Consider the following 26,176-nt stretch of genomic DNA (forward strand, 5'->3'; position numbering starts at 1 on the left):
ACCGGGCAGCTGGTCAGTTTCCATCCTTCTGTATTTCAGTCATGTACACCTGTTGAGGAACAACTGCACTACCTTATACTAAGGGTCCGAGCTCTCCATTCACCCTCGGGGTCTTACTCCATTTCGTTTGTAAGACTGAAATCTAATCTAATGTACATTCCACACTCAGATGTCAGCTCTACATGACTCATCGCAAAATTTCCTCAGCCTAGCTCCAGGCTTTTACTAGTCAAACACATTTATTCTGAAATGGAATGTAAATGGAATTCTGCAATATGTGGCGTTGGACCTCTATACATTTCAGATGGTGAAGTGTTAAGAGAGTGCGCCAGACAAGAGGTGAAAACTCCGCCATAATGTCCCACTGGATGCAGCTTTAGGTAACTTTGGGAGCATATTAACCACTCCTAGGCCTTCGTTTTGAAAAATTATTGTGTACACAATTTTGTCTATACTGCACAGGAGCAGGATATAGGACCATAATTAATTGCGCCAAGAACAACAATATTACATAGGAAATTAGATTCCTCCAAAACAAACATTAATACCAGTCAGTTGTTTACAAATACATAAATATTTAAAAACTGCTCAATCACTGCAAGGTAAAAATGACTGTCTTTTACCGAGCCCACCCTCACATGGTCCGAATGGTGCTATAGACGGCCCAGAGCCACCGACAAACCCAGGAAATGCAATATCAAGGCCACAAACTATCTCACTGTCCTAACTTCACTGTGCTCAGATCAGAGCTCTGTCGATCATAAAAGGCACAGTGGGGAGAGGTGTAACTCTTTCCTGCCCATAACCCATATTAATGGCAACACTGCCGAACAGCCGCTGATGTGTCATATGTAAACCTCTGAGTTATTTCACGCCTGCTTCTGCATTGAGAGAGAAGAAATCACAATTCACCTGTCTGCTCTGCTGCTGAAAGGCCAGCCTCATGCACGCCTTATTGTGCGGTAGACCTCTCTGCTAGGGCACAGCAGCTATGCTCACAGAGCAGCACTTAATACGTGTCCTGTGGATGTTCTGCAACCCCCTGGAAACAATGTTGAACAGTCCCAACAATATTGACATGTCAAAGAGTCACCTCGAGATGTCACTCCTGGTAATGAGCCGTATGATGGCTGCAGGCTATCCTGCGGGAGGGTGAGTGTCCTGGTGACCGTGGACCATCATCGAGCGTTAGCCAGGCTGTACCTGATCCCCCCTGGAGTCCGTGCACGACGCCTCCGCAGGCCTCGCCACAGGCCTCTGCCGCCAAATGACAAAATATTGAGAGCAAAGTGTTTCCATCGGGAGTCATTACCAAGGACTAACCATGCACTTGTGTGGGACAGTGTTCGAGTGTGTGCATCACTTGGCCTGTGTATTAAGGCTTGTTGGAGAATCAGGGGAAAATAATATTTCTTCGTGGGCGATATTATTATTAATTGAACTATGATAAAAATCATCAGAATACATTAGTATTGTTCCATGAAGGAGATTTAATAAACTGTGGTGCTACCATCTCTATATACATCTAGTAAAAAGAGTGCTACCAGAAAGGAACCAATAATCTTGAGATTTGAATTATTAATTTTTTTCTGCTACAGATATTGTGCATGCTAAATTTAGTGAATATTAACTCAAGAGTTCACACATGTTTGGGTAGATGCATTTTAAAATGTATTCCGTTTGAAACTGCTTGCCCATACAAGGTGACCATTTCCAATTATCCATACAAAGTGTCAAAGGTTCTCTTTGGAGAAATTATTTAAAATCTACCATACAATTTTTCTACTTTGCCATATCGTTGCTTGGTCAGTGAGAAAACCAATCTGCGGCACATGCCTGGAGTTGTTGCGTCCCTAAGTAGACCATTCTGAGCACAGTCATCACTTGTGACTGGTTTCTTGGGTATGAACTCCCATCCCAATGATGACCCAGCCACATTAAGGTTACATTCATAATGCAGAAGGTGAGGACTTGTGACCCCGGGCCTGTCTCCCAGTGAAAATGGGAGACACCTGAAGGACAGGGAGAATTAAAGTCATAGACATAGTGTATATGTCACAAACCAAAACAATACCCATTAGCCTACCACTTAAATACAATTATTACAGCTGTGGAAAGTCAAGAACAAGCATGTACTGAAGATATAGTGGTAAAGAAGACCAAGTCGTCAAAGCATATTTTGTAGGCCTCTATGTAAGATGATGGCTGCTTCTACTTCATTACCAAGACTGAAGTATTTGAGGATGATCATTGAACACAGACAGGCTCCATGCCCTTCCAGCTCAAACAACTGTGACGTTGGTGATACCGTACCCGTTTATAGCAAGTGATCTGGGAGGTTCCTGCCCTTGAAATGTCTTTAATCCTGTTGGCGCCATGCCCTCCTGGACTTGGGCAACAAACCAAGGAATTCCTAAGCTTGATCCCTCCCTATCCTTAGGTGTCACTAGCCAGGGTACCCCACTTACCCAAAGGCAGCATGTGCTCTCTATACTGGAAACAAGAAGGATTTAGTTAATCAAAACCATAGTAGGCATTCTCTCTCACCTCCTCTACATTGCTCTTCTCTAGCTGCTAAGCCCTTTCGAAGGTCTATGTGCTGATGCCATAGCTTGCAAAGCAGATGAGTGGGGAGGCGCTGAGGCCACTATCCAGCTTTACTTAGGTCACCTCTCAGACATATGTACAGGAAGGTAGACAGGCCCCCCTTAATGGTACAGACACAGCTCATACCCCTGGAATAATGGGATACGGCTTTTGGCGTCAGAGTATCTTTACATGAGCTACACGTCTGCTAACAAGTGGCATTAAAATCCGCTGAGTGATGTAGAAATCTGTGTTAGAGAAAGCTCCCATCTTTTAGCCTAAATTAAAGGCAAGGCCTGGAAAGTCTCAAAGGTCAACAGGGCAAGCTCGGCTACCCATCCCATTCAATTCAATAACCTATTTTGCTAAATTTCTTTGTTCAATCCTTGCTCCTTCTTTGTGGAAAATAAAAAATGAAATTATTAACAATCAGGCTTTTTGAAGAGTGCTTAAAGTCCTTCTTTCTTGCATTGTGATAATGCTTCTTTTTTCCCTGCTACTCTGAAAGCAAGAATAAAAACAAAACAAGCACTGGCAATGCCAATATGTCTCACCTATGCAAGAGCTATTTATTGACTTTGCCAATATGTTTTAGCACTGTTGCACACCAGAGTGACTGCTTTCAACATGGCTAAAAGTTAGTAGGATAAGGACAGTGGTGTGGAGTCCAGTGCCGTAAAGTGGACCAGAGTGGAATGTTATGGAGTGGTGTCTAATAGAGTTGAGTGGCGTGGAGAGGAGTGGAGTGTCATGGAGTAGCGTACACTGCTGTGGAGGAAGTAGAGTGTCGTAGAGCGGAAGGAAGTAGAGTTGAGTGGCGTGGAGGGCAGTTGAGTGTTGTGGAGTGGCATAGTGTCTTGGAGTGGTGGAGCGCAAAGTGGGGTGGCGTAGAGGGTGTTGCGTAGAGTGGAGTAAAGTGTTGTAGAGTGGCGTGCAGTGGAGTAGATGTATAGTGTGGAGTAGTGTCTCATTGAATAGAGTGGAGTGAAGCGGCATAGAAGGAGTTGCGTGGAGTGTCACTGAGTGGAGTAGTGTCAGAGTGGAGTACAGTGCTGTGGAGTGGCATAGAGTGGAGTAGAGTGTCTGTGGAGCACAGTTTAATGGAGCAGAGCAAAACAGAGTGGAGTTTCGTGGACTGGCAGAGTGGAGTGTCGTGGACTGGAGTGGAGTCTCGTGGATTGAAGTGGAGTAGAGTGGCCTAGAGTAAAGTGGTGTAGAGTGCAGAGTAGATTGGCATAGAGTGCACTGGCATAGAGTGTATTGGTTTTGAGTAAAGCAGTGTAGAGTGCACTGTAGAGTGCAGTAACATACAGTTGCGTAGAGTGTAGTGGCATAGAGAAGAGTGGTGCAGAGTAGATTGCAGTGGCGTAGAGTGCAATGGCATAGAGTGGAGCAGAGTGGAGTGGTGCAGATTTGAGTAGAGTGGCGCAGAGTAGAGTGGAGTAGAGTGGCGCAGAGTGGTGCAGAGTGAAGTGGTGCAGGCTAGAGTGCAGTGGCATGGAGTGGTGTCGAGAGCAGCAGAGTGGTACAGAGCAGAGAGCAGTGGCAGAGTGCAGTCATGCAGAGTAGTGTGTCAGAATGCAGGCTCGTAGTGTGCAGGGTCATAGAGTGTTGCAGAGAGCAGTCACGTAGAGTACAGTGGTGCAGAGTAGAACAGAGTGGTGAAGAATGTAGTGACGTACAGTGCAATGACAGAGTACAATGTTGTAGAGTATAGTGACAAAGTGCAGTGGTGGCATAAGTGCATTGGCGCAGGATGAACTGGTTTTGAATAAAGTGGTGTAGAGTGCATTGGCATAGAGTGCAGTGGTTTAGAGTACAGTGGCATAGCGTAGATTGCATCGACAAAGATTGGCATTAAAGTGCAGTGGCATTGAGTAAGTTGATTCAGGGTAGAGTGGAGTGGTGCAGGACAGCGACGTACAGTGCAGTAGAGTGGTGCAGAGTAGAGTGTGCATGGAGCAGTGACTTAGAATACAGTGGTGCAGAGCAGAATAAAGTGACACAGAGCACAGTGAGATAGAACGCAATTGTGTAGAGTGACAGTGTGCAGTGGCATAGTGAAGAATGATGTAGAGTATAGTGGCATAAAGTACAGTGGTGAAAGTACTGTGCATAGATAGGTACAGTGGCGTAGGGTGCATCGGTTTTGAGTAAAGTGGTGCAGAGTGAATTGGCGTAGAGTGCGGTGGCTAAGATTAGAGTGGTGTATCGTAAAGTGCAGCGGAGTGGAGTAGAGTTGATTGTTTCAGAGTAGAGTGGTGCAGGGCAGAATATAGGGGTGCAGGGTAGAGTATAGTGGTGCAGGGTAGAGCGCTGTGGCATAGAGTAGAGTGGCGTAGAGTGGCACAGCACTGATTGTAATGGGAGTAGAAAGTGATGGCATGGAGCTACGCAGAGTGGAGTAAAGTGGCATAAAATGTAGTGGCGAAGAGTAGATTATTTCAGAGTAGAGTGAAGTGGTATATAATGGAGTAGTGCAGGGTAGTGTGGAGTGTTATAGAGTAGTGATGCAGAGTGAAGTGGCATAGAGTGCAGTGGTGCAGACTGAAGTGGCCTAGAATGGAGTGGTTTAGAGTGCAGAGGTGCACAGTAGATTAGAGTGGCATGGAGTGCACTGGTGTAGAGTGGTGCAGAGTAGAGTGCAGTGGCATAGAGTAGAGTGACAAAGTTCAGTGGCAGAGAGCACAGTGCTGCAGAGAAGTGTTGTAGACACTGATGTAGAGTAGAGTGGCGCAGAGTGCATTGGTGTTGAGTGCAATGGCATAGAGTGATGCAGAGCAGAGTGCAGTGGCATAGAGTAAAGTGGCGTAGAAATCAATGGCAGTGAGTGTAGTGCTGTATAGAAGAGTGGAGTAGTGTGGTGCAGAGAGCGTTAGTGTAGAGTGCAATGGTGTAGACTGGTGTGGAGTGCAGCGTCAGAGTATAGTGGCGTAGAGTGTAGTGGTGCTGAGTAGATTTGTATAGAGTGCAGTGGCGTAGAGTGTATTGTTTTTTAGTAAAGTGTTGTAGAGAACATCGATGTAGAGTGCAGTGGTATAAAATTAAGTGGTGTAGTGCGGAGTGGAGAAGAGTGGATTGGCGCAGAGTGGAATAGAATGGTGTAGACTGCTGTGGCATAGAGTCGATTTTTTTCAAAGTAGAGAGAAGTGGCGTAGAGTGCAGCGGTATAGAGTGTCGTAGAGCACAGTAGTGCAGAGTAGATTAGAATGACTTAGATTGGAATGGAGTAGAGTAAGGTGGCGTAGAGTGGAGTCCTACCTAATTGCAAACATAGCTTCAGTGGCAGTCAGTGCCACGTAATATTTAGAATTAATATTTATGGGATATGTACATGTGGGCAGAAAAAACAGTATACAAAGCAAGGGGTTTCCCTAGAAAGTTCCGAAAAGTCTAGCAGCCATGGCTGAGCTATTATAATTTAGAGATGGAGGAAGAGGAAATAGACATTATACTATCCACTAGATGGCAACACGGCGGTGACGGGGTTACTACTCTAGAACACACTTGAGAGGCCTAAGTCACCTTTAGTGTGGAGAGGGGATAGAGATAAGGGTGCCATGAAGGGAAATTGCATGGGCGCGAACTTTGTATCCATACCAATTATGATTGTTACTTATAGTACTACATGGATGATATGTGAGATATATCTGCTGACTATTCTGTTGTTTTTTCGAATAATAAATGAAAAGATTTTTTTTTTTAAGAATTAATCTTTATAGCACTTTTTATCACAGCTTTTGAAGTTTCTAATTACTATAAATAAGTGTTACTAATATTCTGTTTAATTGTTCTCAGTTTACCAATCTTGGAAGATCACATCACCGAGCTATCTAAAATTGGGAAATACACAGAATTGTATTTTCTTTGCAACCACAGTGCACATGTATGGCATCTGTAAACAGTAAAAAAAAAAGGGATTCTTCAGTATATAAAATTAGTGATTTTGACTTCAAGAAATTGATGATTTGTTTGAATGCCATACAGGGATTGGATACACATGTTTTAAAATAATCAATTTAAAAAAGCATCTCTTATGTACTATTAAACGTAACCATGCAATTATATTAAGTGGACACTTTAAAGGCAGATGGAAATGAAATCTGACTCTTCATAGGAATGACTCATACTCAATGTCAAAACGGTGTTTATGCTGTACAATAGTTGGTATGTGAGGAGCAGGTAATTAGACCCGGGAAGAATTGGGTAATTGGAAGCCAAATGGGGATTCGTCTGTGGAGGGAAGAGAGCTGGGGGGAACTAGGATCTACACCAGAACAAAGCAGAGGGGCTGAAGTCGAGAAATATTAGGGGGGGGAGGGGGGGGGGGGGACAGTAAAAGAAGAGTGGGAAAAAGGAAATGAGAAACACGGGCAGAGAAAGATCTGGATACTGAAGATAGGGGGGGTAAAGAGTGATGAACAAAGACGGGGATATACAGAAGCCATAAGTGACTCTTTCCAGCAATAAGTAAAATGTAAATAACTTCCTTTTTATTTTAGAACATTCTAACCTTCTAGCCTCCAATTGATAAAAGGCTGAGTCTGTCCTGCTTGGATAGGAATCCGTGCCCTACCAAACCTACCTATAAACTGGCAGTGTTGCTGTTCAGACCTTTTCTCATAATTACGTTTCATTGTTCCTCTCTTGCTAACAAAATAGATGAAATATTGTTTAAAAAGAAACTCAAAGGCCTGACCCTCAATGTATTTTGTGTACTTAAGGCCATATTCAAAAGGAAAAATGCACTTTGTGCAAAGACATCACCATTTAGATTCACTGGATGAAGATTGATCTAATTTCCTATATCCAAAGGAGATTTATTAATGTGGAAAATCCCTATTCTAGTTGCAGTGAACGTGTTGAGGGTATTTATGGATGGAACACCAGTAAGAGTTGGTGAACACCCACCCACCCAAATACTGGAGAAGCACATCCATGGTGTACTTTCAACTTACACAGAGAATAACAACCTACTCCATTTTTCCCAATCGGGTTTTAGGGCAGGCCACTCCACCGAATCTGCCCTCCTGGGAGTCACGGAGAAGATCAGGGGACTTTTGGACGACGGGCAAACGGTTGCTCTTGTTCTGCTTGATTTAAGCGCAGCCTTCGACACCATCTCACACAACAGACTGCTTGTCAGGCTGAGTGAGGATGGTGTCGGAGGGGCAGCGCTGGACTGGATTAGATCTTACTTGAGCAACAGGACGTTTCAGATCTCGTCCTCACAGGCCCAGTCGGACATTTTTCTGTCACCCCACGGTGTGCCTCAGGGCTCAATTTTGAGCCCGCTATTTTTCAATGAGTATCTCCGCTCCCTCGCCGATTTGGCAGAGCGGGTAGGTCTAGAACTTATGACCTATGCGGACGATTCGCAGATTATTTTTTCCCTTACTAACTCAGAATCTTCATCCCCCTCTGTGCTGAAACTAGGCCTTCAGGAAATTTTCAGCTGGATGTCTACGAACCAGCTAAAGCTCAATGGGGAGAAGACAGAGATTCTTCTCCTGGGGAAAAATAAAGATCTGTGGCAGGATACCCATTGGCCACCATCTTTGGGCGCCTTCCCCACCCCGGCTACCCAAGCTAGAAATTTGGGGGTGTGCATTGATGATTCATTATCAATGAAACAGCAGGCCAACAAAGTGGCTGGTGTCTGCTTCACGATCCTTAAATGGCTGCGGAAGATTATCTGGATGCTGCCTGTGGATACCCAGAAGACCGTAGTCAATGCATTAATTACATCTAGGCTTGACTACGGTAACATCTTATACCTGGGTTCCAATCTAGCCGTGATAAGGAGATTGCAGCTGGTCCAGAACTCCGCAGCCAGGTTGCTGTGCAAGATTCCTAGGACAGCAAGGATCTCGAAGCATCTGAGGAACCTGCATTGGTTGAGGGTAGAGAACCGAGTTCGGTTCAAAGCCTTGACATACATGTTCAAGATCAGGGCAGGAACTGCACCAAAATACCTGCAAAAATTGGTTAGGCCCCATGTTCCTACACGCAATCTCCGTTCTTTAAATGGAGCAAATTTCGTGGTTCCCAGGTTCAAACTGGCCCGAATGGGGGGGAAATCTTTCTCCCATCTGGGACCAGTTCTTTGGAATTCCCTCCCCTTAGCCTTACGGAAGGAGGAGAATTTTGCCAGTTTGAAGAAAAACGTTAAAACTTGGCTTTTTAATAAATAATTGTGGTCCTTGACAGTTACTGCCTCTATGTTTTGACCTCTTAGCCCTGGCGCCGGGAAACCCTTTGTGGGTATCTGTGCGCATTACAAATGCAAAAAATAAATAAATAAAATAAATTTCATAGTTTTTGGGTAGACAACATCATTTGTATGTTTCCTCCACTTTAGAAACATGTGTAGGTTTGGGTGAAAGGGGTTTCTTAGGAAGGAAGCCCCAGTATTTGATACAGATGTGTGGAAATTTAGTTTGTAACTGAACATTATCTGCGCCATCTTGCCTCTCCCCAGCGCCACGCACAGCGAACGCACGGCCGCCATTTTAGGCACCCCACTCTCTCCCCCGTTCATTGTCGATCGCCAGCGCGTTCCCCTGGCGCTGCAAGCATCCCCCGCGCGCCGGCCACCCCCGCTCTCTCATACACGGGCCATAAACCCTCTCCTTCTGCGCGACCCTGCCATAGAACCACATCCCACGCCTGACCGACATCCCATACATGGTCATGCATCTCTTTGATAACCCCCTTCCTCTGCGCCCCATTGTCCGAACCGATCCCAGGCCATCACCTAGCCCTGCGGATGCAGTTTATTACCCCTACTGTAAGGGAAACACCCCACATCAAAGGGATTACAGTAGATCAGGGCCCCTACCCCCTGAGACCCGGCCGGTCGCACACACCCCCGGGAATTGGCGGAATGTCCAGCTGTGTGATAGCCATCTCCTACTGTGGATAGGGTGGGGACTTCCACTGTAGATATGTGTGGGAACGAGCTCGAAGTGGGGATTCCGAGGATGTTCTTTCATGTTCCAAGCGATCTCAAGAATGTGCCATGTATGATAAACCTGCAATAAAGTCATAAACGTGTGTATAAGAGACCAGGTCTCAGAGATGCAGTTAGAGCACCTCGTGACGATACCTTGCTGTCTGATCTGATGTGTTCTGCTCCGACGGAATAAAAACTTTGTTTCCTGCCTTCCAGTCTCCGGCGCCTGCCTCTTTCATTGGTAAATTATCGAATGGTATGAGAGGCGATTACCGCCGGGCAATACTTGAAGGGTTATCGACTGAAACTGCCGCTACCATTTAACAGATGGATTGGAAGTCATTTTTACAAGGGGAAAATGAGCTACCGGCAGAAGAAATAACAAAAAAACAGAGGTCAACGTTCAAAGCCACCTTTGTGTTAAAAAAACAAATGCACAATTCTAAACTCGGGTAAAATAGTGCAGATGAGACAGACTTACTTAACTACTGCTGAAATTCTTCGAGAGCTGGAAAAAAGTCTGACATTAGCTCCAAACTCAGGAGCTGCCATTTTGGAGCAAATATCCGGATATCTATCCTGACATTATGTAAATTGGGCACCATTAGTAAGACACTTTGTTGGTCCAACACCTGAAGGTATTTCCATGTTTATATGACAAGAAAAACATCTGCCAACCACTACATCGTAAGGTAAGTATAAGTGGAGATAAAAATTACAATTATATACTTTTACAATTATATACTTACTTTGTGATATTTTGGTAGGCTATGTAGTGGATATTATCGACCTTGAGATAGAGACTTCTAATCTTCTGGCAAAATTAAAATTTGTGTTCCTTTTTTATCTAGGTAGATATCAATTCAACCTAGTTATAATAGGATCTTATTACATAGTGCAAACATGAAAATGTCAATAATTGTAGCAACCTCCTACCCAACATCACTATTACCCATTTCAAGATCATGTATTTTGCATTCAAGGATTCGGCTCAAATGCCATCCTACCAAGAGATTTTTGAAGGATAAGGAGAGAACATAGGATTTTTTTGAAATTCCAGAACAAAACATTTTCCACAGTGTCTCATGTAGAGAAGTGTAAATGTCACAGTGAACAATATTGTGGCTATTTCAACAAAACATTCAACTGTGATTAAGACCAATTGCTCAAAATTAATTTACACTTCTATTTTATAATGTACCAAGTAAGCAAAGTTATGGATACCAGCACTGAACGTGAAAAATAAAGAAATTACATGCAGACATCCCACAAATAAAAGTTTTACTGAGTAAAAACAATATGGGATGTTTAGTTAAAAAACACCTGCAGCTAGAGGACAGGTTTGGTTAGTAAATTTCTTCTGAATAGGAGCCTAAATTTACAAGGGCGTTCAAGCTATTTCGGTTATAGGATCCCTCAGGCCCTGCCTGTTCACGCTTTCAAACCCAACCACACCTAAGGAATAAAATGTATGTGTCATTGCACTTGGCACTTCTCCATTGGTTAGAGTGGCTTCCTTCGACTTTATTACAATGTTATTAATTTTAACAAAGACAATACTTTTAAATTTAGGTGCCAACTTTGGTATGAAAGGGTCTTAAGCAAGACGCGTTTCCAAAGCCGCAAGCAACTGTAAGATATATTTATAGTCAAATATACCAACTCAACTGTATGCCGCTTCTTTTAACTTTAAACAAAAAAAATATCAAAATAAAATTTGGCCTGCAGATGGTAACTATACTAAAGTACATGTTCATAAATTCGGTTTAAATATCACCTGATTTTTTCAATGAAGGGCTTCACATGCTAACCTTTGTCATGTAGATACATATGTAGTTTTGCTGCAACCCCCAGCCTTATTTGAGTTGAAGTCATATAATCATTATTTTGTTTACTGTCTACTTTGATTTTCTTGTGATGAAAGAAGTCCTGCTTACAAAATAAATCTTTCAAGGCTGCACTCACTTCTTCAGAACCAAAGATCTTGCTCAAATGATATTACACAATTGACTACGCATGTGAAGGGAAAGTGTGGAAAAGGAGGAACCAGCCGAGTTTCAAAACACTAAGAAAACCTTTGACTGACAGCTGTATAGATTGTTGAAAGATTGCTGGAGTCTAACGGTGTGAAGTATGGTTTCATTTTCATCCCAGAAAAGTAATTTTGAATATCCATTTTTATTTAACAGTGTCTTATAGGGCTCAAGCAAAAATAGGTATGAACGCTTTACATATGACAAACACTGACATCATGTCTTACATTGAATAATAGAGAGTATGCCGAAGCAAAATAGCAGAATGACTGTGGGGTAAAAAGGAGCGGGCGAGCGAGCTAGAGGGGAATAATGGTAGCAAATGGGTAAGGATGAGGAACTAAATAGAACTTGCAAACCTTAGGGAGCGAGAGAGGGTGGGTGCAAGTGATAAGGGTATACAGGAGGGAAAAGGAGAAGAGAGAAAGAGATGTCCTCATGCCTCGGTTGGTCAGAGACCAAAGCATGTATCTGGAGCTGGTTCTGATGTCCTGAGACCACAGGCATCAAAGTGCTCCATCTGAAGGGAAACCTCATCAGCAATAACCTCATTCAGTGGCTGCACCAGCCCATAAAGGATATTAATGCATCTCAACCATTCAAAGTAGACGGGACCAGTTGATTTTCAGGACTACTCAAGTAAATAAATGGATCACCACTGCCTCTGTCTACATATGGGCTATGATAATGCTGTTCCTCGCATCTACGAGTTGCCATCCTTGCTCATTGAATATGACACCAGCAGAATACTGATGGCACAGGGATCTATGTTTCCCTTTCTTTTATCAAAAATAATGAAACAGAAGTGATCCACAAAAAAAGACACTTCATCCTTTCTTTTTTAAATTCACAAAAAACAGGAAGTTGGCGAAACAGCAGCTCTCAACACTTTAAAATGCTACTTCCAGGGCATATTTTTAGCCACACCAAGCTGCTACTCTGGCTCCTGGCGGAGACGTGGCAATGGGCCGAGAGTAGCAGGCAAGCACTGACTGTGTCTGGCCCAAAACATTAAAGAAACCTCCAAGTTAAGAATTATTCAGTTTCTCATTTAGACAACTCACTAATGTCAGAGAAGACCATCAGAGCCACGATTTTAATCACGGACTCGTTGATGTATTGCAGCCTAACGACCCTTAAAAGCAAGAAAAACATCCACACAGCAAATGAATCAGCAAGCAAAGAATATGTGAACGTCTAACGTAATTGAATCCACATTTTGTTAATTTAAAGAGATAAAGAAAGAAGATGAGAAACAAGGGGTGACCTCAGCTCCCTCTCCGGCTTCCCATCTTCCTTCATTCCTGTCGCTGCTAACAACACACACGGCAGCTTGGACTGATCCATGCACACGGAAAATATGGTTTCGTGTATAATAGCAGACCTGCTGCTCTAGCGGGACTCGCAGTCTCTTCCGCGCATGCGCACCGGATAGCCGGAAGACATCCATACCTGTTGCACATCCTGCTGAAAGACACACAGCTGGAGCCGCTGGTGCAGCCGGACCTTCCGGTGCTGCCAGATGCTCTCGAGCCTCCGCTGATGGTGCAGCACTTCGTGCACCACGTCCAGGACCTGGTGGACCGCCTTTGAGTAGTTGGCCGTGGCCGTCAAGGACTCCGAATTCCCTGGACTTAAAGGCCGCTGGAGGACGTCCAGGAGCGCTTTACCATCTTGGCTGACCTGTAAGAGAATTCAAAGGTAGAGTTACTCTGCTGTGCTACAGGAGATCGTATAGTTCAATGGTGTCCAACGCAGGCACATGACTGATTTTCTAGGCGACTATGTGAATGGATTCCATATGAATTTATTGTAGATAAAACATTATGTGAATACCTTACAAATCTAGTATAGATTCTGGTCTCCTACATCTACATTGTCCAATCCTTAACGTTTCACTTTTTATCAAAATTAATTTCCTTTGGATTTACAGAGTGGGCTGAACCAACGTCCCAAAAGAACATTTTAAAAACTAGAATAAAACCTTTCTTGCATGGCTTGCACATCATTCAGTAACATCTCTTGGAGGACAACTAGGCCTCACTGCTGTAATCATGAATATTACAAGGTCAGCTATCTCTAGAGCCTGGTCCACAATCGCCCACGCGCTGGTTCTGTTACTGCATAGACTGTGTGTTTACTCGCCAGCCTGTGATTGTACAGGGAAATAGAATGCATTTACTTGTAGATTGTGTGAAATGGCAGTAAACAAGAACACTCGGACTCGTATGAACGGCTTTACATATCGGGAGAGATTTTCAATTATACAGACAGGGAGGTCCTGACTTGTCAAAGACAAAAAAGCGGTTTTGATCAGTAAAACACTGAAAAATCAGAAGACACATTTCTTGCTATGCTTGGGGTGAGCATCTGCACATTATCTTACACTTATCGCATCCCTGGCTCACTCCTTTCCTGTTTGTGTTAATTTTATTATCAAAAAACAATGATATTCATAACATGTGTATTTGTAAAGTGCACGTTCACCCTAACGAGGTCTCTTGGCGCTGAATAACAGATGCTTATTGTTACCCAATTCAATGGTACTCATTTTTCGACCTCAGATGGATGAAAGGCTGAGTAGACCCACCGGGATTTGAACCTGTGACCATGAGGTCAAACACAGGCCCCTGCCGTGGATGCATTAGTCCACTGAGACACCAGACCCGGCATTCATTCAGTAGTAGGATGAAACCGTCAAATGCCTGTCAGCATTAAGCAGTTCTCATGTCTTAACATTTCTTATGATGCCTAAAGTAAGCGGCTTACATTTAAATAAGATAGAGGTAGCTGTGTGGTGCAAGGCCTTTCAGAACCCTGGGCAAAATGACAGTTTAACACGCCCCACTAACTGCAACCAGACGCTTGAGGCCCTCTTGTGGTGGCACCACAAAACCTAATCCTACTGTGAGGAAATTACAGAGGTGATGGGTGCAGTACCTGCAAAAGTCTCAGCCACAGGAAATTGCTTGGGTCACATTACCGTACAAAGTCTGCCTATTATGCCACTTCAGACTGAGCACAACATTATGTAAATCAGACTTGATCCTGCTCGAACAGTATAGCTCAAACTGCAAGGCCAAGTTGTCCTCTCTGAAATAGGAACCCAATGAATTCCAGACTGGCATGAAGCTTGCTGGGCCTTATCAGAGAAACAAAAAATAAAGTGGTGGATGGAATGATAGAATCAATCTCAGTCATTGGGGGGTGTATCCCAATCCATCATTATTCGCCTACCATGCCACCTCATGTTGGACACAGCCATATGCACATCAGGCTTGACCCTTCGCCTCATGGGAATACTCCAGCCCGAACTTCAAGACCAGGTCCTCCCTGAACCAGAATACAAGCAATACAGGACCAATTTTGCCTTTATTATGACCTCATCAGTCAGGTATAGCTTGATTCCAGTGACACCGTGAACAAGGTACAGGGAGCAGAGGACTCACGTCTGGGCATACCTGTCACACTTAGGGCATCAAAAAACAAAGTGAGGGATGGAATGCTTCAATTAATCCTAGCCACAGGCAATTGCTCATGCCACATCCCAATCCATCGTTTTTCACCCAGCATGCCACCTCAGTTTGGAACCAGGCCATATGCAAATCAGCCTTGACCCTGCTCCTCATGGGAGCAGTTCAGCTCAAACTGCCAGGCCCTCCCTGGACCAGAATACAAGCAACCCACGACTGGCGTCGCCCTTAATATAGTGGATGAGATTAATTCAAGCATTCCATGCCATCGCTTTTTTGTACACTTTAGTATGTTGCCCTAAGTGGGACAGGTATGCCCAGATGTGGGTTCTGTGAACGCAGTATCACTGATACGAAGTTATAACTGGCTGATGGGCCCATTACAAGGGCGAAACCTCGGTTGCTGTGGTAAGGTTCAGGGAGGACCTGGCTTGGCAGTTCGGGCTGGACTGTTTCCACTGGAGCAGGGTTATGACTGATTTGCATATAGCTGGGTCCAAACTGAGGTGGCACGGTGAGCAAAATAACGACGGACTGGGATGTGGCCCTGAGTAAACACCAGAGGCTGAGATGAATTCAAGCATTCCATCCATCACTTTTTCTATACTTTTTTTTTTAATCAGTGTGGCATAACAAGTATAGGGCCCAATTCAAAGCTTAGCCCTCGCACTGGTATATTACAGAGGAAAACAAAATGGTGTTAACTGGAATGTTGGCAAACGTTTCTGCCACTCTTAATCACTTGAGCCACATTCAAGTCCTTTGTTTTTCACCCACACTACCACCTATACAGGGCAGAGCAAAATGCAAATTACCCTTGTCCTGGTCCAAAAGGAACAGTCCAGCATGGCCCGAAGTTTTTTTTCTTAGAACCTCATCTTAAATTACATGATCACTGGTCGATAGATATGGAATTTATTTCTATTTTCATATTAATCGTGTTTAACCCTTCGATTCACATGCTTGAACTCTATCCATTCTATGTGCCAAGCAAAGGAGGTTACACCACCTGCCCATCATGGAGGGTTGTAGTTTTTCCACTCAGATGTGATTAACTGTGGAGCTCTTGCTACTATAATGTTTAACACTTTGGAGTTGAATTGGTTGTTCTGAGAGGTTACTAGCAAGGTCTCTTTGAGACCAATGTAATTGATGGATTGTATTTTCTGATAAATGTCTGTCTGTTAGATGTTTCTAAAAGGATACTAGTTTGGAGCAGGCAGTGGAAGAACATGGAGGGTAATGATGCACTCTATGTGCATTCTCTTCGACATTGGTTATCGTTTTCAGGCCGGGTTTATGAAGTTTTGAAGATGACCATATGTATGTAAGGGCTGTTGTGAAAATGGAAGACTAGCATCAGGCTCTTCACATTGTTGGACATATTTATTCGACTATGTTGAATTTAGGGAAGGTTTCATAACTTGTTTAACATCACAATAAAAGTTCTTGTTAATTATCTGATAACATTTAGAATCTGGTGACCTATCTCAGTATTTGTTGTACATCTGGTTCCTTAGACATTCTGTTTTGTTTGTGTTATAATATCCTCCCTATCTCTCAATAAGTTTGTAAACTTGTAAGCAATTGTTACAGTTTATCTGGGATTTGGACTTACTCTTGTCAGTTTTAAGAAGAAATTGAGACTAGCGTAGTTGTATCCCTAAGAAAAATCTTGTCTTCCTCCATCTTGGTACAGAAACCAATTGATCATTTTTGTAATCTTCTGTTCACCCACTTTGACTTTGTCATCCATTTCCCCTTGTTGGTGGGAGTTTTATAAAAGTGACATCCATAATTTCCCTTTCTTCGTTCACTATCCAATAATTTCAGTTATGTATGATACCTATGGCGAAAAAGACACATGGACCCGCCAAAACAGATACCTAGACCCATGTTGGTGGCAGTGGACTAATTTCTTGGGTAGTCACAAGAGCTTAATCATAAAAGAATTGTAATAGGCTTTTAATTCAGAGCTTAGAGGTTTTATTGAAATATGTGTTTGCTTACCTGATAAAAATAATTTAGTTAGGGTTTGTATGAACACTAAGTGGAAGTTAATAGGAATTAAATTGATTCAGGACAAGGGGGTACACGATCATAAAGAGATATGAAAATTTTTGTGGTCTGTAATTATTAGCTCTGTGGTCTGTAATTCTGCCTGAAAAGTAATTTGATTTTTTTTTTTTTTACAAAGTTTTATATAGCACAAACTTGACCTGAAGGTATCAGGTATCGGTTCGCTTTAAACGAGCACCAGTTGCATTACATGAGGCCACAACACGTTTATTTTTGTTAGGCCTGGGGAGATTAAGTGATTTGCCCAGAATCACAGGATGCACGTCCTTGCCGAGACTCGAACCCGGTACCCCAGATTCGAGGTCGACCGCCCTAGCCATTAGGTCAACACCTCTCTCCAAGGGTTAACTACTTTTCTGTTCCCCTGCACAGCTTTACATGAATGGGCCAGGTAGCCAGTGTGTATAAATGTTACGGAGAAAGTGGCATTCAAACTGTTTATTCACAAGTAGCTAATTTAACGTTCTCGTATGCTTGAATTTTTCATATGCATGTTACAACCACATCTGCAGATTCCAAAAAGGCTATGCTGAAAAAAGAGGATGCACATTTCTAGTTTTTTAGGTGTAGCCTACCAGACAGCATAAGCTGCCTAGGTGCTAAAGACCTATTGTGAATTTACACCGGGTTTGAGCCCACTGACCGCTTAAATTAGGTTGGCTTAATTGTATTCTCACTTGCCTTCCTCTTCTTGTGCTTGTCCTCCCCTAAAGCATAGACACTTTAAAATCCTTTTGATTGTCTGACTTTCAGCCTTTCACTACTCATGTTTCGAGAACTAATTTTTACTTTTTGGTTAAATACCCCTAGAAAGTATATGTGTTCTTCAACACTTTCCCTCGTATGCTTCCCCTCCTGCACACTGTGTTGCTCTACCTCGTATGCTTCTATATCCAGATCGATGGACAATGTTGTTCTCCTACACCCTCCTGTATTGCTCTCTATCTTGTGTGCATCCACCCCCATCCTTTGTGTCACTCTGTCCCCCATTTGCTGCTTTTTCCCTCCTCCTCAATTTATTTTTGCTTTTTCCCTCCCTGCTCCTCTGATGCTCCTCCAATCTCAGCAGTTCCTTTTTTAAAACAAAATATTTTGTGTTTTTGGATGGGCCAGGCAGTAAATTGTGTAATCATACCTTTTATTTTGCTTTTTTTGTCTTTTGACCTTGTAGTACAGCACCCTTTTGCCAATGCTGTATAGCATCACCAGAACCCATTGGCAAAGCTTTGCCAGTGCTTTTTCTACGTTGGGACTAATACCAGGGCACAAGTCCTAAACTAAGAATTGGGGGTATTAACCAAGAAAGGGAGTATGCAAGTGACATGGCGCTTGGCATCCCAGGGAGTGGCATACTAACCTGTGACCTCACAGGAAACAACATCGCAAGAAGTGACATCCAATCTTATCATCTCACACACGTTTAGCAGGTGTGTCATGAGTACATTTGAGTACATAACGAGATTTAGTAAATGAGATCTTGCGTTAGGGTTTTGCCATAAACGTGATGCATTCCCGACAACAAATCTGGGCCTCAACTTCTAATTAAAAAAAAAATTTTTTTTTAACTCTGCCAAAAAGAAAGTGGCAAGAAGGAGAAATCTGGCAGTAACTCTATTATGCTTAATTGATTGCAAAGACTACATTTTAAAATATCCTATGGGGTTAAGGTACCTGCTGCAGGGATCTTTGTGTGCCCACAGGGAATAATAACCATGGTAAAGTAACTCTGGACGTCGAAACATTTGCTGGAGAGATCTGTGTTTTGTCTAGTCCCAGTTTTGAATCAAAGTAACAGAGGGTTAATGTGTCTCCTCTAAAGCACATCATGTAACATGCAGATAACAGATTTTTATTTTATGCAGATAGATAAGTGAGGTACTGCTTTTGAAAGAGATCCTTTTGCTACTTGCAGTTCATAAATTGTAATCCTTCTAATATAGCAGAGTGAGCTATGAAGGACGCGATTCCAACACCTGGTAACCCTCACTCCCTTATGTAACACATCCTGTACATTGACTTGCACACTTACATGATTTATTGTCAATGTATAATGTGTACGTGTGATGTAAAGTGCTGATACCCTGCATTGGGATTAGGAGCACTATAAAAGAAATCCAACAAAGTAGTGGTATTTAAGTTGTTATCTGTGCAAATACTGGGACATGCCAACACATCTGACATTCTTACAGTGGATGCACGTCTTTTATATACAGGAACTGGACAAAGTGAACACTATGCCTCTCAAGTATTCGTGAACTGATCAGCTGTGTGCCTTCGTTTCCTCTCCACTCCATTTACATCCGGGTGTGACGCTGCAGATAGCTCTCAGCTAGAATATTCGAACAAAACGGCACCTTAATGTTGGCCTTTGTTTTGTGCTCAGCTGGAATTTAAAATAGCAAAGCCCCAGGGCTGCCTGAACGGAACGAAAGCAGACAAGTAGGCGCTGCTGAATGCGTCCCGGTGTCCGAAAAGTTAAGCATATTTTAGTGGGGCCCAACATCTTGGCCAGATGGAAGGGGTGCATCCACCCTGTGAAAATAGTAGGTGGACGCAGTCTACCCACATGTGCCCTCGACTTGTGCCTGAATAACACTAACATTTAGCCGTTTTAAGAACTTAATTTTAGCAGAAGGGGGAGAGCGGGACAGAGACAACGATATTTGATCAGGATTACACTAGGTCATATGAGCAAGTTGTAGAAAGTGAGTCACGTCATCTGGTCCATGGTGCATTTAAATTTAGATACTGCTTCCACAAAATTGTTTGAGCATCCTCGCCATTGTTCAATCTGGGGCTAACATAAAGCACTTCACAATGTACCCCTTAAAACCCAGATATCGCCAGGAATTTTCTTCTGCCATTAAAAGCAAGTATCAAAAACAAATCTGTTTACAGGTGGGCAAATGTCAGCAAAAAATAAATTCAAGCACTGCCTACACAATTTTTATTTACATAATCCAACCTACTTTTTATTAAAAAACTAGCAGTATTTCATATTCTTGAATCATAATCACTTTTATACAGAACTTAATAATCCTGATGAGGCATTGTAGCGTTTTAACTACTAGCCTTCAGGGGTGAGACAACATCACAGGGCGAGGTGATGGCCATCAATTATGGGAGCTATTCTTCTCAAAATTCTTACGGAAAGCCCCTTTAAACAATTTAAAAAATATCATAGGACACTGGATGCAAAACTATTTCACGTTACCCCCAGGTGGCATATCGACCAAAAGAGATATTTTTACCCAGGCATCTACCATCTACTTAAACAACCAAGTGCAAGGTCAGTGTGGGTCTTCGGATTCTATAGCTGCTACCTGCAGGTCATACATGAATCTCCGGCACACGTGCATTAGCACGCTGAGCTAGCCTTACTGGAAGTGGCAGTTTGCCTATTAAGGTGCCAGGGCTAAGAACCCCTGCCTTGTTATACCAAGATTGAAGAATAATAATAATGTGTTCATTCTTGGCATAAAAATAACAAGCATTTGCAATGCAATAGGTCTCGCATTTGTGAAAGTTAGAGCTATGGGCGTTGTAAATGACAACGTTTTTAGGTCTCGCTGGCGTTGGAGCGCACATGCACTCCTCGCCTCGAGACTTATAGTCAACAAGTATACTTTTACAAAAGGGCTTTAAGCCCCGCCCTTCTTTCCCACTGGCTGGCGTCACCGTTTATGCTAAACGTTGGCCAGCCATTGGGAAACAGCTTTGTATGTTGCCTCCCTTTGGCTTTTTTGGACGGCCCACTTGGACGGCCTCGCCTGCTTTCCATGCGTCGTAAGCGATTTCTTATCATTATGGGGCCATGTGTTTGAAACACATGGCCCCATAAAGACAAGAAATCGCTTACGACAGAAGTAAAGCAGGCCGTATGTTTATTTTTGCATCGCGCTTTCACTTTAAAGTGAAAGCAAGATGCAAAAATAAACAGTGACTGACTGGCGAGCGCTTTTTTTTGCGTTCGTTCTTTCCTTGTTTGGTATGCGCGGGAGATAAAGTGATTTTGCCCAGGATCACACGTTGCTGAACCGACGCAGAGATTCAAAACTGGTACCTCAGCCTCAATTTGTCAAAATGTACTTCTTAGTTCATAGACACTACCAAAGGTACTGGAACAACTGCAATATTAATTGATGACCTAGCTCATTCAGCTAAGTTGTGCTGCGCAGTTATGCGCCCGCTCTGGATGCCAAAGGTTTGCATGTCCTAGGGGCCGCTACAGATTTTACCCTGCCAAAGTCAATGAGTGCCGCTTTGTAAAAAAGTGCAGCCCAGCCTTAACCCTTGCAAGCTGAATCTTCCCTGCACAAGACCACTTACTACCATGGGAGTTCCGTAACAGGAAAGAGTGTTGCGGGCTAAAGGTTAAATGCGCCATTGCCCGGCTATCATGCCTACTTTCGGAAAAGCAAAAATACTGAAATAATATTTAGATGCCCTAATTGCTCATCTCTAAAGCCCAGTGGCTTTGTTTTATGATATCGTTATCTTCCCAGCAAAATGTCATGCCTGCAGCACCTGATATTCCCAGGCATTCTCGCACCCAAGAACTGCTCATCTACAGAGATCGGGCGCATTTTGTACATCTAGTCGGTAAAATAATCCAAGCTTGTATTGTATTAGCTTGCACAAATATATATTTTCCTTCACACAGACTGTGCCGTTCAATTTACTGATTAGAGCGACATTACCCAAGTCAACTAGGGTAGGAGCCACTTCTGTAACTCAGCGCTAGGTCGAGCCTTGCAACCAGTGGTGTAAGAAGCTCTGGCGCCCCAACCGTAAAACAGTCTAATGTAGCCCACATCACACAGTGCCGAGCTATGCACTAGTCAATGCCACCTTCCTGCTACCACTCAAGAAACACGGTCAGTACGATATTAGTATTTACTACTAACCCCTGCACCGGCCACATGCAAAACAGTTCGACCTTACCAAATGTCTCGCCTTGGAGCTTTATAAGTGTGTAGCCATGCAGCATATTATTCAGCGTAAGCTGTATATAGATGGAGTCCTCACAAGGGCCATAGAATGAAGAGAATGATATAATGTTCGGTCCCCACCGGAACGGGAAAATAAATCCAGGTAATTAGTCTATAGAAATCAAATATAAAATGGGACAAATTTTACATACGTCCCGCATCAGGGCAAAAACAAGCCTAGATTCAGATAAAAGGATCACCACATCAGGGAAACGAGAATGACATTTTACATGTCAAAGCATAGAAAGGGAAGCAATAAAGGTAGCGGTTTACCTGGTTAAGGGTAGCCTAAGTTGCAAACACTTCTCGATAGAAGACAGCCGCAGCTATGCAAACGCTTGCGGTTTAAAACTTGTTTTCATTCATTTTTGTCCAGATTTGTTTTTATGTGAAATATTTGCATAGGCTGAATAGCCTAACAAACCTAATGTATTACAAAACAAACATATGGAGGGGTTAATTTGCTTTTCTGAGCTGGTGGTATTGTGTTAAAGGAAAGCGCTTCTACAAAGAACGTTACCCAGAATTTAGAAAAGCGTTGGTGCTGTCTCATTCGTTCGTTCGTAAGAGAGATGGAGTAGTGGCTAAATTACTACGTTATTAATGGGAGTTAGGTTAGCTGACTACACAGGACAATTAACGAAGGCTATCAAAACATGAGCCTGTTTTATGATAAAAAGTTGGCACTACAGGGACTGTGTCATCCATAAAAACCCTTATCTAGCAATTCCAGGTTAATATTTCCACCGTTTCTTATGGTTACCAGCCAGCCCCTTTATTCCACCCTCCACGATGTCAAGGTGCAGAGCAGAGAAACGGAAAAGGTTCCTGAGAAAAACCTTGCAGGCAATACCACAGCCACCCTAAGGATCAACACGGAAAACAAACATCATTGAGTTGGAGTCATAGAAAATGAAGAGAGACTAAGGCAGTGCACTCCTCTGATGGAGTGTCCCGTTTTTAGGTCTCGCAGACCTAACGCTGGAGCGCACATGCGTTCTTCGCTCTGCGAGACATACTGTGGTAGAGGAAATTTCAGAAGGGGACTTGAAGCCTCGCCCATCATTCCTATTGGCTGGCGTCTTCCTTTATGCTAAACGCAGGCCTCCGATTCAAAATTAGGCTTTTTGGTTTCTGCCCTGTCTCCTTTTTGGACGGCCCATCCCGACTGGATCTTTCGCTTGCGGTGTTATACTGTCTCCTTCAATTACTGTGTAAGCACTTTTTTTTTTTAATTCACGCAATGGTGACAGTTTGTTTTGTATTTATTGCGCGCTATGCGCACTTTCACTTTTACAATGCGGCCACACGCAGCGCCCGATCATTAGCAGTGCAGGATTTACTTTTAATTATTGTTGACAGCGGGCCATGCCCGCTTTCACTTTTATAATAGCGTGCACACCACGCCGCGCTAATGTTTTCTTATGTGCAGCTTGTTTTTGGTAAGCTCTTTCTACGCTGCTCTCTATATTACTTGGAATCTGTCCAGCTTCTGGAGGCACGAAAAGGACAACAGTTTCCCATAGAAAATAAAAACAACTTTAATGGGTTTGTAATGTGGGAGGGAACATAAGATTGGAAAGCAACGGGTTTAGCTCATTCCCATGTTTGGTATTCGCCGAACGTCTTTTATTTATTTATAGCGCGAACTCGACCTGAAGGTATTGGAGCGCTTTACCTGAGCACCGGTTACATTACACAAGGACACAAAATGTTCAATAAATGCGTTCTTTTGGACTCCTTTCTGGTCACTGGGATAGGCGAACCCATGCATGGGCTGGTCTGCGCTGAGCTGTACTCTGTAAAGTAACAGAGTAGGCGGGGTGAATGCAATACAGTCTACTGGCCGGCAGACACTACTCGGAACAGAGTTGGTAACCTGACTGCCTCACGCACTGTAACCGTAAAAAGATGTCTAAGGGGCCGGAGACAACAGTAAGCAATGCCCAATGCCAGGCTATGCCCACCTGTGCCCCTATGCCAGTCACACCTGACACGTTATCTACAGTAGCGTAACTCAAAATGACAGCCCCTCAGAATAGGACGAGACCCCCCCCCTACGTTTCCTATATGCTACTGATATGCATTTGCCTTCATCCCACTAAGGGGCCTCCAGTAGTTGCCTCCCCCCTTCCCTGAGGATCGAGGGACCCTCCTGCACTGCATGGGCTGCAGGGGTCTGCTTCATGTCCTTCTGCATCTGAACCCTGCAGTATTTTCCTGGCGCTGAGACATAAGACGGCCATCGCTGCTTTCTACCTCAGCGCTCGCCATGTCACCTTGTGGTACTAGGGCATGTCTTCGGGACAGCCGCCCTGTGGTTGTCGAGTCCAGGGACAACCCACCGGGTGCCCGTGCGTTGATATCCACAGACCGCAGTGGCACCCAAGCCTAGGCCTGTCTTCCCCTGATTCTTTGACGTGCTCACTCTGCCAGCTCCGGGGTTAGCACGCACGCTGCAGAGGTTCACACTAGGTTGAACACAGAATCTTCTGAGTTTTTTTACTTCTAGATCAGGTAAACCAAGTGCCACTGAGTTCAGTAATTGTAACATCTGGTATTTACAGCACTACAAAGCAGCGTAAGTCTTTGTCTGCAAGCAATGTATAACACGCATTTGCAATGCAATAGGTCTCGCATTTAGGCGATTTTGAGCTATTGGCATTGTAAATAACAATGCCTTTTATTTAAATTTTGGTTTTTAAAACATAGATAAAAGGCATTGTCATTTACATTGCCAATAGCTTAAACTCGTTTAAATGCGAGACCTATTGCATTGCAAATGCTTGTTTAGTTATGTTTTTTGGTTTGCAAGCATTTTACACTGTTGCTCCGTAATGTGAAGTACTGGCAAAGCGAGAAACAAACAATGCACTTTGTGCTTGTAGCTTTAGTAGCACAACTCCAGTGACAGAATAAAAAGCCGGACGGCTGTCTGGACTATTATAATGCTGTGTTGCTGCATTCACATGTATGTCTGAAGTTAATGTTATTATGCATGTTATAAAATGACAAAGTAAAAAAAACACAAGCAAAATGTCCGGGTGATATTCTGGTCAAAATTAGCAAATAACGTGCCTGATTTGTCTCGAAAGCACGGATTCCTGCAATTCCATATCCCAGCTGCAAAACTCAGGATGAGCTGAGCAGGGGAAGAAATACTGCACAGTAATACTGCACTGAGTATTTCTACGCCCATATACTAGGTCACTTGTGATCGCCCCCTTAGATGGGTCAGATGTCTAGGAAGATTTAAATACCTGTGTATCAAAAGAATTCTAGAAATTACCTAAAATGAACCTCACCCATACAGAGTGATGAAAGTTGGGCATATAGATGTCTTCTTTTATCTCGTTCTACCTTCACTTAATCATTTCTCTGTATTCTTCTCGACTGTAAATTTTCCTTTCAAATTCCGAACAATGTAATAAAATTCAAATAAAAACAAGCATTTAAAATGCAATAGGTCTCGCCTTTAATTAACTTAAAGCCATTTGCTTTGCTATACAATACCATTAGCAAAGCAAATGGCTTTAACTTAATCAGGGCGGGACCTATTGCATTTTCAATGCTTGTTTAATCTAGCCACTCTTCCTTCTTACCATGCATCCATACATCCTTCCTTCCTTCCTTTCATCCATTATTCTATTAATCATTCTCCATCATCCACTCTTCTCTGCATCTGTTTGTACATCTATCCTTCTCCCAGTACTTCTATTTCTTCATGTGTCCCTCCATCCACCCACCCATCCATCCTACTCTCTAGCCACACATCTCTGAATCCACCCGTGACACATCCGCCATCCAGGAGGGTCACTCATCCGAGAAGAAAACAAGTTACTTACCTGTAGCTGTAGTTCTCCAATAATGGAGCTTTCATAGATTCACATGCCTGAATCATTCCCCGCCATCGAGACGGGAGTCTCCGGTACATAAAAAAGCAATGCTTAGTAGTATAGCAAACTGAAAAGAGGCCTAGGCCCATTTCCCCTTTGCAACCCATAACCTTTGTTATGTAAAAAAGGATCAAACTTGTCTCTGAACCAATCAGAGCCCCTC

General features: G+C 43.2%; 1 protein-coding gene across 8 annotated transcripts in view; it reads right to left on the bottom strand.

The window, feature by feature from the left end:
* KALRN (kalirin RhoGEF kinase) overlaps positions 1-26,176 on the bottom strand; it is a 1,569,312-nt gene that overhangs the window by 824,506 nt on the left and 718,630 nt on the right. For all 8 annotated transcript variants that reach the window (XM_085647304.1, XM_085647302.1, XM_085647305.1 and 5 more), the window contains exon 9: positions 13,027-13,257. In XM_085647304.1, the coding sequence (XP_085503430.1) occupies positions 13,027-13,257 (231 nt within the window). The remainder of the gene's footprint in view (positions 1-13,026; positions 13,258-26,176) is intronic.

This window comes from Triturus cristatus, chromosome 3_2 (genome assembly GCF_964204655.1).
Source record: "Triturus cristatus chromosome 3_2, aTriCri1.1, whole genome shotgun sequence".
Taxonomy (NCBI): Eukaryota; Metazoa; Chordata; class Amphibia; order Caudata; family Salamandridae; genus Triturus; species Triturus cristatus.